The sequence below is a fragment of the Strix uralensis genome, chromosome 11 (genome assembly GCF_047716275.1).
Source record: "Strix uralensis isolate ZFMK-TIS-50842 chromosome 11, bStrUra1, whole genome shotgun sequence".
NCBI lineage: Eukaryota > Metazoa > Chordata > Aves > Strigiformes > Strigidae > Strix > Strix uralensis.
Window position 1 is genome coordinate 12371133 of NC_133982.1, and position 21091 is coordinate 12392223.

At 39.5% G+C, this 21091-nt stretch overlaps 1 protein-coding gene across 9 annotated transcripts in view; it reads left to right on the top strand.

The window, feature by feature from the left end:
- MEGF11 (multiple EGF like domains 11) overlaps positions 1-21091 on the top strand; it is a 306502-nt gene that overhangs the window by 162591 nt on the left and 122820 nt on the right. For 6 of the 9 annotated variants that reach the window (XR_012630339.1, XM_074879910.1, XM_074879909.1 and 3 more), the window contains one exon: positions 10474-10548. The exons of the other annotated variants lie outside the window; for them this stretch is intronic. Coding sequence is in view for 5 of the 6 variants with exons in the window: in XM_074879910.1 (XP_074736011.1) it covers positions 10474-10548 (75 nt within the window). In the remaining variant the exon portion in view is untranslated. The remainder of the gene's footprint in view (positions 1-10473; positions 10549-21091) is intronic. 9 annotated transcript variants of the gene reach the window in all.

A 21091-nucleotide genomic window follows, 5' to 3' on the forward strand; every position in this document is an offset into this window, starting at 1 on the left:
TATTACATTTGACCATATGTTTAACATTAGCATGAGTGATGTCACAGACTGATTATCATGAACAAGTGACCTATGATTTAAAAAACATTATTTCAGAAATGTACAAGTTTAACCCTGGTTTAAGTAAAAAGTATTATCAACAGTTTAAATTATGGAATTATTATACTGGGAAATTATTAGGATATATGAAATACATCTCTAGTTTAGTAACAGGGTCCTTAAGAACTTCTTGGATGCTTTATTTTTTGATTTCTTAGCTTTGCTTTTCTGATTTGCCACTTACAACATGCCTAGACTTTTAAGTTTGCAGTTAATGCCTTCTCTGCCTGTCAATATACTGGCAAATCTGCAAGTAACTCTACGTCTTCCAATCCAGTGAGCGGTGTTGCCCCTACTGATGAAAGAGTTATCTGTAACAAATTCATTAGCATTAAACATTGGCACTTTTATCCATGCCACATTTGATTAGGCCTGGTTTTGTCACCTTTTTGATCTGTACTACGTACAGCATGGGGCTTTTTCTGTGGCTGACCAATGCTGATATCTCTGACTTCCGTTTCTGAGTTTACAGAAGGTGACTAATCAAAATGTTTTGAATCTCATGCAGACATATATAAAGTGGCATACTGTCATCTTGTACGTTTCCTTGCTTGCTCCTCATGAGTCACCCTTTGAAAGTCTGTTTTAGGAGACCTGCTCGAGATACTCAGGCATGGTACAGCAACTGTCAAGCAGGTCCATGATGACAACGCTGGTCCAAGGGCAGGCCAGGGCATCAGACCAGGGGTCAACAGGCAGAGGCCTGGCTGGGACAGAGCCGGAGACAAACACATCTACAGCATAGCTCAGGCAGGGACTGAGGGTCTCTGGGGCTGAAGGGCTGAGCTAAAATGGAGCCTCTGGCTCCCTGGGCAGGGACAGTGGGTGGCGGTCCCAGGTGTGGCTGGGCAGGGCCATCAAGGCCCATCAGCGCACCCAGGACCTGACAGCATAGTCCACTATAGAGAGCAGTACTGGAATGGTATGTGCCATAGGATTCTCTCCACTCATGCGCTTCCACGTAGTCCAGGAACAGCTTCTGAAGCCACTTTCAGCTGTGATAACCTCAGAGGGTTTGGTGTCTCATGTCAGGTATATATCATTGTTTCAATTTGACCAGAACTTTACTTTTGGTTACCAAATGTAACTTCTTTCCAAGCTAGCGTCTTAACCATCCCATGCCAGCATTCTTTGGTAACCTTCCTCAGAGTGATGGGTCAAATTGGGAACACATCGTGAATGCCAAATTCTCTACTTTGACTGTGCGATGCAGGGGTTACATTAGTGTTCAGCCCTTTATATTTTGAAAGTTGTGTAGCAAACTAATGTTCAGATACTATCACTCCTTGTTTCTCTTCTTAGAACCCGGCACAGCAGACACATTTGTGATACATTATTAAATATATCCACCAGGTAGTCAGGTTGAACAGTGTTCATCCTAAAGGCTCAAAAAATAGTACATTGTAAATGCAGTTTCTACTTATTATGCAAGTCTTCTTCTGCAAGCAGAAGTGAAGAGTGGGAGAGGTGGAGATACAATCCCATGTGTTGATGGAGTCATTACTTCAGGAATTCATTTATGTTTTCAAAAAAACTTTATGCAGATTTGTCCAGGTCATTTAGATGTCTGCCCCTCAACTGTACAAATGATCAGGATTATGAAACCCCACTGAGTTCTCATCTTCTGAATTCTTTTTATCTTGTTTTCACTTTGGACTGCATCGTACTGAAATTTAGTGGGAATATGTTATATCCCTAACTGCAAAGTTATCATGATGCATTTAACATGGCCTGCATATCAATTACATTCCTATAATCAAGAATACATGGGTTAATGAGTCTGGAACAGCGCATATAAAGAAATGAAGAATTTAGTTAGATTTTATAACCACAGGCTTATAGTCAGTGAGAAATAAAAATGCATGCAGACTTGGTTTTTCTTCTCTTTCCTTCCTTGGGCAGCTGCCCAAATGTTGCATCTCTGAGTTATAAGAGGGAGTTCGATTTGGCTCCTGTACAGATTCCACATTCACTGAGCTGCTTTCTTCATTTAGTTAACGGTCTTTCTGAGCAACACTGGGTTGCATTCATCTTTATTATGCAGTAATGGGAATCACTGCATGGGAAGCCTTGATCTTGAGTTTTGCATAAAACTGCAGCTTGCAGATGCTCTAATCCTACAAGATATTAGTACAATAAACTTGTAATTGATATATATGTATAAGTCTTCCACATGGCCTACCCGAAAGCCAAGAGTTATGAAATTTAATAAACTGCCTGTGTCCTTGGAGCTGTGATCTCCCTTCATTTAGGAGAACAAAATGTCCATCACTGCTCCTGACAATTATTAGAATAATTGTTAATGTACTATGAGAAGTAATTCAACATCAGGGCAATTTCTGAGACACAGTAGGCAAATTTAAAACATTTTATTATGCTAATATTACAGTTACAAGTGATATTTTAAAGCAATGTACCATGATAATGTCAATGCAGTGCTAAGACAAGTAGTTCTTTTTAATGCTGTTCACAGAAAAGCTGATATCCACATAGATGTAGAAAAGCTTCTGAAAGACTGGTTTAATAAAATTGAAAAGCAAAATCAGTTTGATACAGTATAGTTGTGAAGAAAAAATGCTGGGTGAATTTCTAGTAGTGTATGTAAATGCCTGGTATGAAGAAGTGTTGAGTAACATATTGCAGTCAATACATGCCATTGGCTACATAACGGTGTGCAGTATAATTTATGTCTTTTTCTTTCTAAGAGAAATAGAAACTCTGTAAACATATGCAAAAATATTTAACTATTACCTCCAAGGCACTATTTCACCACATTTCTAGAATAATAAGACTAGCCAATCACATATATAATAAAGGAATGTTGTTTTTCCTTAGCAGTATGCAAGGGAAGTACCAACTTTGTAGAGATGTATATTTGATGAACCACAGCAATGGTGATTTGATTGATTTAACTATCAAGGAGGTTATAATAATCATAAACCAATTCAAAATATCATTAAGTAGCAGAGCATTTGAAATAATACAAATGAGACACTGATTCATGGTCGTGTTTAGATTTACTTTTATGTGTTATGGTGGTCCTTAAATATTTAGAGCTAGTTTACACATAATTATGGACACTTATGTAGTACTGTTTTCTAAGAGAGATTCTTGATCATAACCAGTTTGAAACCAAGCAGAAAACAAAAAGAGTATCTTATCTCCATAAGGAGTTAGAAAAATGCAGAAGTTTAAAGGAGAGCTCAGCATGGGATAAGAATGGAAGCTGCCTCCCAGCCCTTATTATGGAATGGCTGTCATAACACACCATATTGGGCAATTAGTTACCTCAAATTTGGTTTGGAAGGCTTTGGAAAGGAAATCGTTCAGCAACATTTTTCTTTGTTATGCTTTTTTATGCTTCTTCACCTATGGATGTCTTTAATTATGCATATTCATGCCTTAATGCAATTATGCCGTTTGTTGTAGACAAATATTAGTCATATTTGTGAATGTTGTGTATGCCTAGGGTAAGTGCTGACTTTTGATACACTTGTGTGTGAGACTACGTGGAATTAACAATGCAATTTATAAATGCATTCATTCGATTAGTGAAACTTCTGAGTTTTCATTGCAGTGTCTCATAAAGTCCATATGTCTTTGCATAGGAACACGGATGTTTTTGAGGACCATTAGCATAAATAAAGACTTTGTAATGATAGCTTCTCCATTCTCTCCTTCCTTCTGATCCTGTGCACATCCTTTACATCCAATGGGGAAAACTGATCTCTTGCAGAGAATTTCGAAGCAACAGATGAGGGTTGGGAGGCTCCTCTTCCCCTTCGGAACACCGCCAGAGACCAGTGGCCATAATGTGGGTATTGGATGTTTCATTCAGATTTTCTACAGTTCCTCTTTTTTTGCTGCAACAAAGGATTTTGTTTAACTAGGACACACATTAATGATCAGATACTTTTATTCTTTCTTGCCAGAGCCCAAAGTCTTTTCTCCTATCCATGATATTCTTTGCCTGTTTCTGCTTGATAATCAGTGTAGGCAGTTTTATTAGTTATGGTACCTAATTTAACATCAAAAGAATCAGACCACCTCTCTGGTGTGTGAATGACTGGAAGACCTGATTCAGGGAAGACATAAGGCATGTTAAGTGTTTCATAGGAATCAGGTTTTCTGTCTGCCAGCATTGCTGACTTAAATGCAGGGAGAGCTAAGAGAGGCCATGGTGGGTACAAAAGCAGCAGTAAAGACTTTTTTGTGCCAGATCCCAAAAGTGTGCCTGTGAAAATATTTCCTAAGGCAGCTCTCCATCACTGCTGGTATTAAACCTTTTAAGTCAATGTGTAATCTGGTAAATTTTATTCATCCAGATAGATGCATTTGAATAAGAACTCACCCTGCGAGTAAAGACTGGCCAGTAGAAAGACAACATTCCTTATTTGTCTTCCTCTGTTATTGTAACCATATTACAGAGGATAATGAAGTGCAGGTTACAGCAATTAGTTGGTGGCAGCACAAATGATAAGCACAGCACTATTACTTTCATATACTGTGGTGTGCAATGCAGCCTATTGATTTAACGGCAGCTTTTCTTTTTTCTCTTTTACTCTCTACTAAAAAACAACACTGAGATTTATGTGAGCAGTACTGTTTTGGAATACAGATCAGGCTGGAGAAATGCTGGTGTGAATCTTCAGATGCTCACTATTTAAAAAAGACCAGCCTAGGTTAATTCATAAAGTGCTTTACAAAATAGGATAAATGCCGTGTGTTCCACAGTAGGGCTCCTTGGCTTTATTCCTCACACCTGACTGCCTATTAATCTGCCTTTTAACTGTGCCTGCATGTAGCCACACATGGTTGGAGCCACCAGCAATGTATCTCTCTCCAGGCCTCTCCGAACTGGGTCACCCTTCTGCTATTGGTTAGTGTTAAATTATTCCCTTTGAGATAACCAAGACACTCCATGGTGCTATCTATTGTCATGTTCTGGCACTGAGATTTTATAACAGATTATGGGCAATCTGTCATTTCAGGCTGTTCAAGGATATATGAAAAATTAGACACATGTTGCTCTCTCACACTGAGAAATTTGAACGAAGACAACAAAACCCATATTTTTCCCCATTTATTATTCCATTATTATTGCCTATTAAAATATGGTAAATAAAGCATGAAGTGCACCTTGAATAAAGAACTCTAATGATGTATGGCATTTGTCATTATCAAAATGTTCATTTGGATTTCAATGGAGAATTATTTCAGCTGTCTTGAGTCGGCTTTGATATGCAGCAGCTTCTACAGACCACTTGGAGGCTAAAGCCCCATCCTGAAAGTGGCCTTTGGTTACATGTAAGAACACGGTTGTTACTTCAGGGTTGAGGCCAAATGACTATGGGATGACAATGCATTCAGATGAGTTTGTAATTAACGTCTCCTCACACAATTTTAAACATTTGCTTCCTCTTTTGGAATTGGAAGAAGCAATTCCAACAATACAATTCAGAAGAATTGATATCATGGGGATTTTAAGTTCAGTTTAAATCATAGCCTTTGTATACAACCAGGCCACTAACATTGTAGGAGTACTTGTATAGACTTCAAGAAGTTTTGAATTTTATCCAGGTGAATATGTCATATCTGAGTGCACATTTACACCTGAATATTTTGGTTCTGACTAAACAGTATACATTCAATGTGTATTAATAAGGTGTATGTATACTTTATATTTCATCTCTGTTTTACATATTTTATACATATATATGTAATACACTTTTTTATAGCCTGTATATTTATGTGTCTTTATATATGCATGTACGTGCCTGTGTGCATATAGATTTGTGTTTGTTGTACTCATGGCTGTCCATCTTTAGTTATCTATGGTTATGAAAGTATATGTACGTGTAGATAGATGGATAGATAGATACTATCTTCCTACTTACACATTTCCCCTTTGAGGCATTTTCAAGATCAGAAGCCATTGGTGCCATTCAGGAGCTGCTTTTGCTTTTGCTTTTGCTCTTCCTTCTCTTTCTCTTTTGAAAAGACTTTTAATCTCGCTTAATGTCTGGGCCTCTTTTCACAGATATGAATGTGCAAGCTGCCCTCTGGCTCACAATCCATGGTTCCAGGCGTTGTCTGGACCTCCTTTTCTCCAGTGCAATCACAGAGTTTTCAGTCTGGCATAGTACTTCTTTCTTGGCCAAGCCCCCCCCTCCAAATGCTATCACCCTCATTCTTCTTTTCCTTTTGCCTCTTCTTGACAATGATGGCTGTCCCCTCCGTAAAATCAGTTTTGGTCTCCTTCCCTTCTCCACTTACACATAATCTCATTTGTGTATGTGTTTGCCTACACATAATCTCATTTCAAGAAACAAATTCAACTAGTCTGTCTGTCCGGACAGCTCACATCATTTGTGTTTCAGAACAGAAGTATCTGCATCCTCCTCTCCTCTCTCTCTGTGCCCTGTTTACTACCTCCACTGTGAATTCTGAGGGACACCACCATCATTCTGTTTGTCACCCAAGCACACATGGTTTTCTTTGCATTGGTCTCCTATACGTTCACATCCAGGCTATGCCAAAGGTTTTTAAGATTTTTTCTGCAGAAAATCTCCCAGATGTATATCCCTTCCCCTTTAATGCTGAATTATGTAATTTAGTGAATTGCAGGGTCAGAATTTAGCAGGGTATGGCTTTTATTGTGCTTGTCTCTGATAAATAGACATCATCTGCCAGTGAACATGTTTAATATTTTCACCTAATATTGTATGTTAAAAAGAGAATTGTGTTGGAAATTTAATTCTGAAAAACAAGCAGTAAGATGATAAATGCTGTGAAAAACAACTCCAGTCACTGCAGTGCTTAATGTTTTCTAGTCTTGATTTTATATCAATTTCCAATTACCACTACAAAGACAGAACACCAATGTTGATATAATTAAAAGACATATAAGCAAATTGAGAATTGAATACATATTTCAGACCTTAGAATAAACAATCCTAATAACCTTTTTACACCATTAAGGAAACCTATTTTTATGTTCTAAAAAAAGGCATACTGGCACTGGCTGAACAAGGACTAGCAAGTTGTTGTTTTGCATGGGGGCAGAGTTGGTGGAGAGAGTGATTATTCTGGGACAAGTAATCCCTACCAGCCCTGTATCTGGTTTAGATTATTTCTCTTGCTGTATGTTGGCCAGTACAGTCACTGGATGAAGCCTCAACTCTTGGTTAAAACCAGAAAGCAACAGCATAAATGCTGCACTCCCATGCCCTCTGGCAAGTTGTAGAAGTAATGATCCAAGCGGATTTAGGAGTTTTACTGCGGCAGGGAGGCAGCAGGGGTCAAATCTGCACCAGAAGACCTATAACTGAGTCTGTAATTCTTATATGGGCAAAACTGCAGGGATTTCTGCCTGATTAAGGATTGCATGATTGAGGCCAGTGACATTAGCAGGCACAACATCCACTCTGTATCTCAAAATGGTGACCTAACATGAAAGAAAAAGCCATGTAATAACAAAATCCCAACACTTTCTTGCTGGTAAAAGTGGCTATATGCTTTCCACACACATGCCAAGTCTGTAAATGGAATTTATTTCTCATTTTTCTTCTGCTATCAACTTTCCTGTTGTATTTAATGCATGTCTTTTGCCTGTATGGGCTCTGAACTTCACCAGTATTGTTTTGAGGCTGCATGATCAATAAATGTCAGCTTCTGAAGTGCTTTGCCAGTTTAGGTATCAGAAATGAAAACATAAGCTTCAGCTCTCTTTTACTGGTCATGACAAATTGATTCTTTTCGGTCTACCTTGCATTTCTATCACTTCATCCGTCTGAAGAGAAGTGGATTTCTCACTGTTACCTGCTGTTAGGCCAACCTGAATTCCAGAATCTTTTCAAAGGTTTGTTGTTAAATTTGTCTTGTGGTCATGTGCACAGTAAAATGGGAACTGGTGGGATTCTGAATGTGCAAGGACTGGGAAGGCGAGGTTGGGATCTGCATTAGCTTGCTTTAACTGTTCACAGCACCAAGCTGAATTGCACATTTCCTTGGGCTAGTACCTTTATTAGTGTTCAGCCTTTGAGCAGGCAGTTTGCAAATCTGAATCCAACAGTTCGCTTATATTTTGAAATCTTTTGTGTTCTGGCAATTAAAAATAGTAAAACAAAGACCGTACATGCACAATGAACATGCACTTGTAATTACAATTTGTACATGAATATTCATGGTTATGCAATTAGGTGAGGCATTATATGCTTAAATGGCCACTTGGGCACTTTATGGCCAAAGAAAAAAGTAACCATTCATATGAACAGGTGCATATATGTTTACTTTAAAAAGGAATAACAAAGAATTGTTGGATCCTCAGTGCAACGATTCGCTTCCCCAGAAAACAAGAGGGCCAACCTGTGATGAAAGAAGGATTTTTATCCTTGCTGCAAGAAAGCTTAGCAGGATTGTTTTCCCATTACTGTTCTGAGCATCAGCACAAGTTCAGGAATGGATTGATCTGAAGGTATGCTTGTAGTTCCCTAAAATATACCCACAGTTTACTCTATTTTACAGCCAGCTTTTGCTGAGACACAGAAGTGCAGCACGCACTGCAACTTGGTTTAGCTTTTTTCTCCAAAAGTCTGTTAACAAACACTTTCATTGTTCTTAAGGGCTTGTGACACATATGAAATGTAGCACTTGCATTTTTTCAGAGTTAATGAATTGAGCATGCATTGCTGTCTACTGAAATCTGTCTCTGAGATTTCCAATTAATTTTTGCTTAATTTCTGTGTTCTGGAAGTTTTAAAACTGTCAGCAAAGATGTTTTACCAGTCTTCGCAGTATGACAGTAATCTGAACCCTAGTTTCATTAAAGGGTGGAAAGGGATGCCAGTTACATTCCTTTTCCTCAGATCCCATAGGAGGAACTATGAGTGAGCAAAAGCTGCTGCTGCAAGGAAAAAAGAGCACGTAAAATACGTATCCACAGAAAAAAAATAAAAAGAGAATTAGTTATCTATACAGAACATATACAACACAATTAAATCAGGTTCCATTAAAATTAAAATAAACAGCGTGAATTAATGAATGCATTTTGTGATGAACACTTGGGTCCCATTGCGCAAGCAGACTTTACAAGAGGCATTTTAGAGAAGTCACTTTGTGGGGCAGAAGCTGTCGTCAACTGTATGTTTGTACTACATATAGGGGCAATGACAGGAGACAGATCTCTACTCTGGCATCTGGATGTATCCCAGCCCTTCTGCTTCCCTGCTGGGTGATGTTTGTCGAGTCTTGTGTCCTTTCATTGTCTCGGTCTCCCCATTTGCAGAACGGGGATTATTTTTATAATCTCTGAAAGAATTTTGTAGTCTACTCAGGAGTAGCAATATTTAGGAACAAAGCATTATGTTAACAATAATGCGTGATTTGCATGCCACTTCATTCCCCAGTATGGACTTAAACAAAATTTATGTGATATACTGGCTTGTGCTGGATCTCTGCACAGGAGTGAATCTTATCCAAGATCAATATAGTCATTCCCCAGTCCTGTGGTTTTTATGAGTTCCACAACATGAAGAAATCAGGTCCTTCCACAACAAAAGCACTATGCCTCCGCCATAATTGTCAAACTTGGGAATTGGATAAATACTATATTCTGCTTTTTCCAGTGTTTTCCACTGCTTCTGTAACTGTTAATGAAATTACAGCCTTGCTAATAACAATATGACATCCTGGCCATGTAAAAGGTATGTGTGAATTGTCAGCAAATACAAGTTTGAGTGAAAAATGTGCAGGCCTTCACCTGTTGTTATCCTTCTGACTTCAATAACGTTATACAGTGTTTTCATAAAAGCACAGGAAGTGGTATTTTTCAAGTTATCATTTTGATTTTCCATAAAATACATCAATGGCACTCATTTACAAAAATTGTCATGATGTTCTTTCTATGGGGAATTGGATTTTTTGGGGAAAAAAGCACTTTTGGCAGAAAAATATTGTTAAAAGAAGTAAATTGAGTTTTGCAGTCAGAAATTGTAATTTTTTCAATAAAAAGTAGCATTTTCAATGGAAAAGAGGAAAATAATTTCTGTAGTGCAGGTTTGTTGAAGTTTCCAGCTGCATGTGGCTGCAGGTTAAAGACAGCCTGCAAAACCACCCCGGGTGCCTGCCTGCTCTGCAGCCCTTGCGTGAACCTGCTTTTGTGTGAAACAGCTTCTTCACACCTGACCTGGAGCCAGTTAGGGCCAATGCAAGGCTGTCGCTGGCAGGCCCTAAGTGTGCCCAGTGTATATGTGTAACGAAGCTGTTGGAAGAGTTCGGTTACAAATGCTCCCTTTCCCTTCTTTTACCCTCCTGTGTCCCCTTCTTCCCTCTCTTTGTTTCGTCTCCTCCCTTTTTCTCCCCGTTCCGTGTCAGGAAGGGCCACCTCTGAAGGGCCGGGGGAGCACAGCACCGCACCGGCAGAGACTAGTGGGAACAGCAACTACAACAGTGAGTGGCTTCCAACAAATTCAATGGCTAATGTAGGGTGCCTTGGGTGGTGGGATCTGAGGGTGCTGGTTCCAGCCTTTCCCTGTGCATGGTTTCTCTCTTGAATGGCACATGATCCTTTGGACCCCAAACCTGAGGGATGCTGTGCCAGAAACTCAAGGGAATTGAATAGTTTCATACAGCGTTTCAGACTTCCCAGGATTTTGTCATTTGTTAACTGGGTTAACTTTTTTAACCCATCCCAAACCTCTGTTTTAGGCAACTGGATGGATGCAATTTATAGTGCTATATCTTTTAATGCCGCACTGTGTGCTGCAGTCCTGTCTGGTGCTCAGGCTGTGCTATCTGACACCTCCAAAACACCACACTGGACGCCTGAGATGCATTGCCTTCTGCTTTTCTCTAGCATGGTGTTCCTGAGGTAGAAGAGATGTCCTGACCTCTTCTGACCACTGAAGACCTTGTAGAACTTTATGTCAAGCCAGCACTTGGTCACTATGTCCTGGCCAAATTTCAACTTGGGTAATCACTCAGGACCCAGAGTTGAAAGTTATTCCTCATTTTCTTCTCACTCCTTATTTACGCAAAAGCCAAATAACACCATTTACATTTCCTTGGGCATATCTCAGCTTCAGTTATAAAAAGCAGTTACATTTCCTAAGGTTTGGTTTGCTGTTTTGATCTACAAGTTAGATAGCTGTGACTCACTGTTAAAAATCTCTGTGTTGTTCATGTTTTAGGTTAAATAATACTTTGGCATTGTATTTTGCCCCTTGTAATAAATAACACACACTGTATAAGTGAAAAATGTTATAGTACATTATTTTCAGCAACCATGGCCTCCCCAGCTGCTTTGTGCTGAGGTGGATTAGAAGTTGCTTTGAATCACCCTGTGGCCGGTTGAGCTGGTGATTGTTTTACATCCCTTCCCATTCCATTTTGATGACTGTCAGGAAGGAGCAGTGCACCTCTGTACTGATGGGTTATTGAAGTGTATCATTACCATTCTGAGGACCAAATCAGCTGGTATCATCTGTCTGTGGTAGAACTGCACCCACTTATACCCAAAACAAATTTGATCTCACACTAGAATTTCTTCTTAGTGCAGTCTGTGAAGATAGTACCTCTAATGTATCGGTATTTTCTCCTTTAATATATTTTGTCATATGTGTGGGTATATTTACAAAGCATGTGTAGTTAAATGTCATTGAAAAATATAATTAAAAATCAATTAAGAGACCATTCTAAAAATAAAAGGTTGTAAAAATGGAATTTACAATAATAACCAGGCTAAGCATTTGACATTTACATGTCTGTACCAAATAGTGATTCCCTTGTTAGCTGTGCTTGAGTGACAAGGTGCTCTCTTATCTCCTGGATATAAATTCCAATATTCTTGTTATTGCTGGGACAAATAAATACCTGCATAAAGACTTCTTGCACTGCCAACTAACATCAGCTGATTAAATTCAGACAATTATTTTTTTGTTCTTATCTGGGCCCAATGCCAAAAATAGCCAATCGTATGAAGGGCCAGATTTTGCACTCAGCTTATGCTCCATTAATACATAGGAAATACCGGTCTACCGAGACAAGTCTAAGCATGGAGAAACATTTTTAAATGTTTTCATTTCCTATATGAAACCCGAACATATTTAGAAACAAGCATGGAAGAGACATTCGGCCTATAACACGATATGATGGTGAATGCAATTGCTGTGACTAGACCTCTCTGAGGTCTAATGACACAGATGCATGAGGTGTGCTTGGTCCCTATGAGATACAAAAGTCCCCATGACACATTTTGGCTTCCACAGAAATACAGCCAGAGAGAGAACTGGCAATGTCTCCATGAAATCCCTTAGGATGTGCGTATGTACATGTATAACTTACACCTGTATGGTCTGGATCTATAGCCGTGCTTACAGGAACAGGCTTTTAAATGGTAGGTAATTCAAGAACTGTCTTGCTGTGGCACTGTCACCAAGCATCTCAGATTTATATCCAGACTTTAAGTCTTTTTACTTGTTAATATTCGTAGTCTGCTTCCCCTTTGTCTTTCATCTTCATCACAAACAGTTGGCAAGTGTTTGTGGGGGTCTTTCTGAGGTTCTTGGAAAAGAAGTGGGGATTAAATGTCTAAAAAGCATTTTAAAAATCATAAACCCATAGAAAATAGTAGGACCAGTGATAATGTCCATCTGTGATGATTCCATGGTTGAAGGGAACGGGGCAGGATTACTCCTTGAAAGCTCCCAGCCTGTGCCTGTGTCCGTGCCAGTTCTCTTCCTGGGCAATAGCGAGGCGAGGTGGGCCGTGCCTCCCAAGCAGGTTAGCTTGCCACCTGCTTTGGCGTCAGTCTGGGAGAGCAGGGAGATTCTGCTGGCAAGCGGTGTGCCTCTTCCTGGGGGAGATGGAAGGTTGGTGGTACTTCCTACAATGGGCCATTTCTCTCAGGTTATGCGTTAATGTGAATGTGTGAAATATCACACGTCCTTCTGTTTGATTCCTTGCTGGTTGGGTTTTCCCCTTGTATCTGGCTTTGGTCTCCACAATTTAGCTGTCAATTCCTCAATACATACAAAGACCAAAAAGAATCAAAGCCCTCTTCAAAATGTGACATTCCAGCCTTTTAGAATTTGGGCCATACCAAGAGCCTGTTTCCCCTGTTTATGAGTAACCAGAGGCTTTGCACGTGCTCCTCTGTGGTCTCATCGGTTTAAGATCCAGAAATCAGCCCCTTTCTTTTAACATTACTTGCTTCTGTGTCACTTAAGATCATCGTTAAAATCATACTATAATATTCAATCTGTGTTTTTCCTATTTTTTAATCTATAGATATGCTTGAAGTAGCATACTTACACATGTTTTCTGAGTGTGGGTTACTTCAAGTATTTTGTTCCTTTTTAAAAGTTTATTCTCTCTTTTTTTTCATCCCATGTTCAGACAAGTTACATAGGTCATTGTGACATTCTTGTGACACTGCAAGCAGGAAGCATGCTGTTGTAGTCCTCACTATACATCTCTCTCTGAACCATGTGATATGTGCTCAGACTTGGATGGAAGATGGTTTTTTTGTGTTTGCATATGAACATCTGCTTCAAAATCCCAAGCCAAAAAAGACAAGAAGCAAATTAAACTATTTGTTCTTCTTTCTCTCTTTAATATCAAAGTCAGTTCTTACATGCTATCTAAGCTTCCACTTTTGATCAGGAGATATTAAAAATGGATCTAAACAACTGACATCTTAATCATATTCCTTTGTGAAAACAGGATAAGAGTGAGTGAGCTGGAGAAAAAAGCAATAGCTACTTTGCTGCTAATGCACACATCAGTAGCCTGTGCTATTAATTCTCTGCCCTGCCCTTAGAGCAGAGAGGTCTCCCTGTCCCTCCCGACAAGCCCTGCTGCAGAGCAAGAGGCCTGTGTAACATTGTGCAGCTTAAAATCAATCTCTGCCTGCATTGAAGCAGCATGTGAACAATTCCCCATTGCTCTTTGATTTGTGCTTGAGACCTGGAAAAGGGGGAGTTTTGAGGATGACTCAGATATTCCTTCTTCCCCCTGGGCTTTCTTGATATGCCAGCCCAGCAAGTAACTCACTATTCTGGGGATGCCTCTATTGCAAGTTGTCAGTCGTTTTCCTCCAGGGTGTTCTCTAATTTTAGAAAATGTCTTTAATAAAAAACAAACAAAAACTTACATGTTTTCACAATCCTGAGCAGATTTTGGACAAGACGTTGTTAACTCCCGGAGGAAAAACTATAAATTGTGGTACTAGTTGGATTCAATCAATGAAAAATTAAAAGATAGTAATTAAAATGAGGTTTAGTTTTTCACAAGAAATTGATCATCCTATACAAACCTGATATAATTCTTGGATGAGATCACAGATTTAGTTGCTAGTTTAATTAGAGTAGCTGTGCAAATATAATAAATTTTTGTAACATATTTGGTTCAGTTCTGAAAGATATTCTGATTAAAAAATTAACTCTATACAATTGTCAATAACATGCATTAAAAATTGAATACAAGCTAAATGACAGATCTCAGAAAGCAGCTGTCAATGTGGAACAATCATCAAATGTATTTTTGGTGGGCTTCTGGTATTAGACTCACTCCTATCAATATTTATGTTAATGATCTAGAAGTAAATACAAAGTCGCTGCAGATAAAATTTGCGAATGACAGAAAAACTGGCAGAGTGGTGCGTATTGATGAGGACACAGCATTTATACAGAGTGATCTAAACCATCTGACAAATTATTTTAACATTTCTAGTGGAAGGATGAAATTTATCTCCATATTATCTGCAAGGGGTTGTGCTTCTTTTTGAGGCAACCTAGACCCTGAGAACTGGAAGATCTGCATATAAGGCAGGAGATGACAGTTAGCGTTTGCCAAACAAAGGGAGCCAAGGAAACAGTAGGTATGATGTTGGACCAGGTGATTTTCTGACCCTGAGGTTAACTGGCACAGCCTTGGTCATGTCTGTACAGCTCAAATCTAGCATCGTCTTGGATAAACTGGCTGCATCCAGCCTGCGCACTGGGATTAGTCCTTGGGCTCTGCGAACCCCTGCATGGCACCTAGGCATGGTTTGAAGAAACACTGTTTCATGCTGGCCTAACAGTGTGATATCAGTCAAGTATTCTGGGCAGTCACATGCTAATATTGGCCCCATACCCTGGTTGGTTTACCGATAGAGTTATAACTAATGAGGCAGAGTAGTCAGTGTGAGGGATGATGAGAGCAGCATTCAGCACACCTGCTGCCTCCCTGCTGCCAAGTTTCTCATCTGCTGCAGCAGAGAATTTCTAAGGAAAGAAGTGATGAAGAACAAATGTGATACCTTTTCTGCTGATGAGGTATCTCTCAGAGGCAAGAGGGCAGCATGAGAGGAGACACAAATGACCCCAGAAGTGCAGAAGGGAGTCCAGCATGGTTTCCAGAAAAAAATCAGCACCTCATTTCCATGCATCTGAATTCAGTTCAGTGTTTTGGTTTTAACAGACAGCCAGCTTAGGTCAGTGAAGAGATTTTAATTTATTTAGTGAGGTTTACATTGGGCTTTGCAGCCCTGTGCATTTGCATGCCACAAACCATTCTCTTTCCTTGCAGCTTAAGGGCGTTAAGGAATGGAGTCCGTCATCCTTAAGGGAGACACAGAACTATGAGGACTCTTTTATACTTCTTCTCCTTGTACTAGCTCAAGCTTCAAGGATAAATTAAGAGCTGCTCTTCCTCGTGCTTTCAAGTTGGCCATCTATCACTGATACTAAAAACTCTTGGAACAGAAATATTGCAATGGTTTGGGGAAGATCTCACCATGCCTTTAAAGGGGTGTGAGGTTTAGTGGGCAGCTATATAAATGGCTTTGGTTTATGGACTTTACACACTATAAAAATTCAACTTGCTACCCACAGTCTTTAATTAAAGTGCACTGTACTATTAAGGGGGATGTTGGAGTTTTGTCCATGCCAGACAGAAATCACCCGGCGTAAATCTTATTTAGGACACAGTTTTGGGGCAAAAATCTCTGTATTTGGATGTCCTATTCCAAAACCATCTGTTTGCAATAAAGTGACAAAGAGACAGCTCAAGTCTCACAACTCACGCCTTTTCAGAATAGTGCAGATCTGTGAGTCTTTGAGCTCCCACAGGAGTTAAATAATGATTTTTATAATCATTCGTAAAGCCATTCCCTTGGTTGTGTAATAGCTAGTCAGGAGTGAGCCAGCCACACATCTCTTACAGCACAAACTTCCTAAGTGAGAAATGAAGGACGTTCACATATCTTCTCATGAATCATACACCGATTTTTGATTCCAGAGTCATATCACTGCCAGAGGATCATGACAGCAGTCCAGGCCTCCTCTTTCTTAGGACTTTGTGGGCACCTATTGAATTCACTATGAATTTTCCACTCTGTTTAGGGTTTGGCTCTGTGTGCCAAGAAATCAGTAGTTCTTTGTCTCTCCTTTTACTGAGGGAGCCTAAAGCAAAATTCCCCTGTATACTGAGGATTTAAATAGCTAAACACAGTAAAGAAACCTTTATCAGTGAGACATCTGACATTCACCTCCTCTATATGTACTCTGCAGGTCATATCATAACCTCTGTGAACCCAGAAACCAACCCACCAGACAGCTTCATCCTTACATCCCTTACACCCCACCGTTGCCTTTTTGTTCTGGATTGCAGTGGCTCCAGTCAGAGTCTCTCCTTCCTCTAATTGGCAGATATTAAGCTGTCATCTAGAAAAACAGTAGTTACAGGGGAAATCAGTATCTTTGAGTCACAGAAACTCATCCAAATCTTTCCAGGCTTGTTAAACTCACTCCACTTCCAGTTTTCATGAGCTGCTGTGTAACACCTCACTAACACTGTACAAACATCCCAGCAACATGGGAAGAAGAACCTCCTTCAGACCAGGAAAGCCCCCTGAGGCTAGGTAGACAGAAGGACCTGCTTAGCTTCTGAGCTACAGCAAGGCTGCAGAGGCTGCAGTTCCACCTTGGCATGTAATATTGTAAGATTTATTTTGAGATCTTATCAGCAATTCACTGTGGGCTGCTCTCTGCTGAGTGCAATTCATCCATCAATCTACTTCTATGGTCACATTTCAACGTGCACTGAGGTGACAGTTCAGTTGTACTGATGATCAGCCTCACATATGCATTCCCCCCTTGGTCTGATTCTTCTTCTCTTATGATGATTTAATTGATTGAGCACACTGGCTTCTAGTCAAGAAGCTCTTCTCATCTTAACTCTCACTTAAAAAAAATCACTGCTCAACATCTCTGTAATTAGAGTTAGTTGCTAAACCCTGTATCCAGGTGATTACTGCTATATAAGAGGGACATATCTTGAACTGATCAGATCAGGGATTTAAGAAAAATGCCCTTGATCCATCTTTCACAATTTGCTAATGTCTTCTACTTTGGGTATTTTTCCTCTTTTTTGGTGGCTAAATAAAGCCAGATTAGGAAGGTCCATGTAGAATTAGGACAGTTAGGGGGTTTTTTATTCATGTCCCTGCTATTGTTTGGGAAAGCTCAATATGATTCATTAATATTGCATCTACAGTGAAAAGGGACTCAAAAGCCAAAGAGTTCAATTATATTCTGAAGTCTGCAATGCGATACAAAAATGTGCAGTGCAAGGAATTCCTGTCGTGGTTTAAGACCAACTACTCCCATTGCCTAGTCAACAGCACTGTTCTCTCCTTTATTCCACGGTGCAGTTGTTTCATAATACAAACTGAAACGAAATGACATGATTTAAGGGTTTCATTCTGTTTCTCATACTTGATTCAGGTGCACTGAGAGGGTCAATAAACAAAAGAAATCTTTGGGACTGATGTCCCTGATAGTCTGACCCATCCCATGCACTGTGTTGACCCTGCTTCCATGGAGGTGTATATTAAGCGTACATGTTGAAAAGCTCTCACTGCATAAATTGAACTGCAGATGGTGAAATGGGGGAAAATAAGCTAAGTTTCCTTTTCTGCTTTTGCATTTGCTTGGTCCAATAGTGACATGCAGGATGTGGTAATCTGCATCCAGAATGGCAGAGAGTTATGACCTACCCACTTCCAAACCTGCCTCTTCCCCTTCATTATCCCCTGCTTCCCTAGGAGGGAGTGAGAACTTGCGACTGATTGCAATAAAAGGGGGATCATGCTTTATATGCAGAGTAGGCTACTGAGTTTCCTGATGCAATGTGATCTGGTTGCTAGAAATTATGATACATATGAATTGAATTATTTTTTTCATTTTTCTTTGTAGGAGACACCAAAGTAAAATTTGATTTTGCTGGATTTATGGTTTGATCAATCGCCCTATTAAGACTAATGATTCCACTCTCTGACCTTGTAGGGCACCAGCTATGAAATTTGATATGATGGTCCAAATATTTTTACAATACAACTCTTAGCTAGTGTATGACAGTCTATTGACTGAAATACTGTCAATGCACAAATGAGATTATAACCACAGAAGGTCTTGATTGCTTTGGTCTTTTATTCAATACACTCCTCTGTTACAAGCAACTTCTTGGCATTTTTTTCGAGATAGCCTGGACATTTCTTTTCTGACAAATGATGCATTAGTTGATTGTATAGACAGACTCTTTTCTGCAGTTTGTTCTATCTTTAGAAGACTTATCTATAATAGGACTATTGTATTTGGTGTCTCTGCACTGTTCGAACCTTGTACACTGTAATAGCCTCTTTGAGCCTTATTGGCTGTTCAGTTTTCCGGAAAGTCTGATATAGCTGTGATGGAGAGAACCGGTGCATTTTCACATTCTGGTGGGGCATTGTTCCATAGCTGGAGAAGAAGAGAAGGAAGGCTTTAGTGCTCAACTTTCATTTCATTTAAATGAGCAGAATTGCTTTACTTCCCCCATAGGTATAACAATTATTAAGAATTTATATTGCTGTTCATTCTGTATAATAATGAACAGAAACTGATTTTGCACTCTTAACCTTTGCTGTTAGGTAGAAATAAAGAAGCAGCAGCAGTGACTACTGTGAGACCCCATATATCTACGCCATCATACTTACTGCCACTTTTTATATTGGGGAGACAATGAGTTTATGCTGTGTCATGCTTGTGCTTTCCACTGCAAAAAATAACAAGCTAATGCAATTTTTACTTTCTTTTGTATGTTTCCAAAATAGATCTATTTATCACTTAAATAAATCCACCCAGCATTCCTCATGTATTCTGATTTTTCAGTTAAATATTGTTTGTATTTAAATATAAATATTGCCCAAAATGTACCATTAATATTTTGCCTACTGAAGTGCAGTTCTGTATCTTATTAAAATTTAAACAGCCATTATGTACATGAAAGATTTTTTTGTTGTAGTTTGCAAGGTGGTATAACAATAATTACCAGAGTGCATCAATCATTTTTCATTGCCTCATTTATATCACGGGGATAAGTAGCTCCAATTAAAATCCCATTTTACATAAATAGATATGGTTTGTATCAAACCACAGTCTGTTTCCACTTCTGAAATGCTGGCCATAGGAAATCTTTCTCATTATTCAAAGTGTATGATGTGTACTGCTTATCTTTTTGTGCTTAAAAAGACATAACTCTGCAGGCAGGCATGCCTTACTGCAGGTTTGGCAGGGAACAAATAACTGTTACTGTAATTATCTATCAATTTTACTGTTCCAAATATTTTAGCCAAAAAGCTAACTAATATAATTGCATGTTTATTACTGACACATTATAGTTTGAGTAAGCAGAAACAGCAAATGTTTAATATGAATTAACAGCTATAGGAAAAACTGTGGTTTTTCCGTTGCTAGTGATTTCACCTCTACCACAGCCGCTTTTCTGCTAAATCTGCTTGCATTGTCAACTGTTGTGAAAAACCAAATACGGGGAAACTTGGTAAATTATTTTTCACTGGACTATGATTAGCTCTGCAACAAAACAAGCAAATTAAAAGTCATACTTTGCTTTCACACCTCTCTCCTCCCTACACCTCAGGTAAAAGAATACTCTGCCCTGCGTTCCCTGCAGTGAACTGGTGACATGCCTCTGCCGTCCCATTGCATTCAGGCAGTAGCAGCCACATTGTTTTTTCTTTTCCATTTTGTAATGGTGTTTGGCCCAACCTTCAGATCCCATTGCATGTTTTCATACAAGCCTGGGAGCAACTTGGCTGCAGAGGTTTAGTTCAAACCCACCTCAGTTACAGTCGGTGTCCTCACACATGCACGTTCTGTGCTGCTGGTGAGAAGTTGCTGTTTTCCTCAGGATTCCATACTTTTGGTTTCTTTGCTACAAATAGGTAGTTAAGTGAGGCAATCATAGGTGAGAACTCTTAGCTGCTCCACACCATAAACTAGGGCCACTCATTCCATTGCAGAGGCTTGATGTACCACACCTTTGGACTCTGCCACGTTTCAGTAAAGCAGAGGGCCCTGTGGAGGTGTGCCAGGCACAGCGGAGGGCCACTGGCTGCAAAAAACCTTTGTATGCCTTCAAAGTTGGAGCATTTTAATTGCAAATGGTTAAAAATTCTCTGTGCCACTACAGGTGGCTTTTTGTATCATTTCTGCAGAATTTGGAGCTTGATGAGCATAGAATTGGAAGAATTCTCAATGACTCCAGCAAAGGGGCTAAGCAGTAGCTTGGGCCACACTACGCCTTCTCTGTAAAATCCCTTTTCTTTCTCACCCCTAGTGCCCTACTTCTGGAGTCAGAAATGGGGTGCTGATGGGGACAGTCACACGGTGACATTAGAGGGAGTATTGGCTCTATGTGAGCAAGTGTCCACCCTGCTGCCCCTGTGAGCACCTTCATAGATGAGCTGTTGAAAAAAAAAATAAGGAAAAATGCTCAAAAATGTACTGAAGTGCTTATCGCAGATATTTAAGCATATGCTGAAAATTAAATAGATGTTTGGGGGCTGTCCACAGTGAGGACAAATTAGGAACTTAAAGCAAATGATTTAGCTCAGTTTTACAAAGGCTTTTCTAACAGCTCTCTTACAGCTTTTTTCTTCAAATCAGTG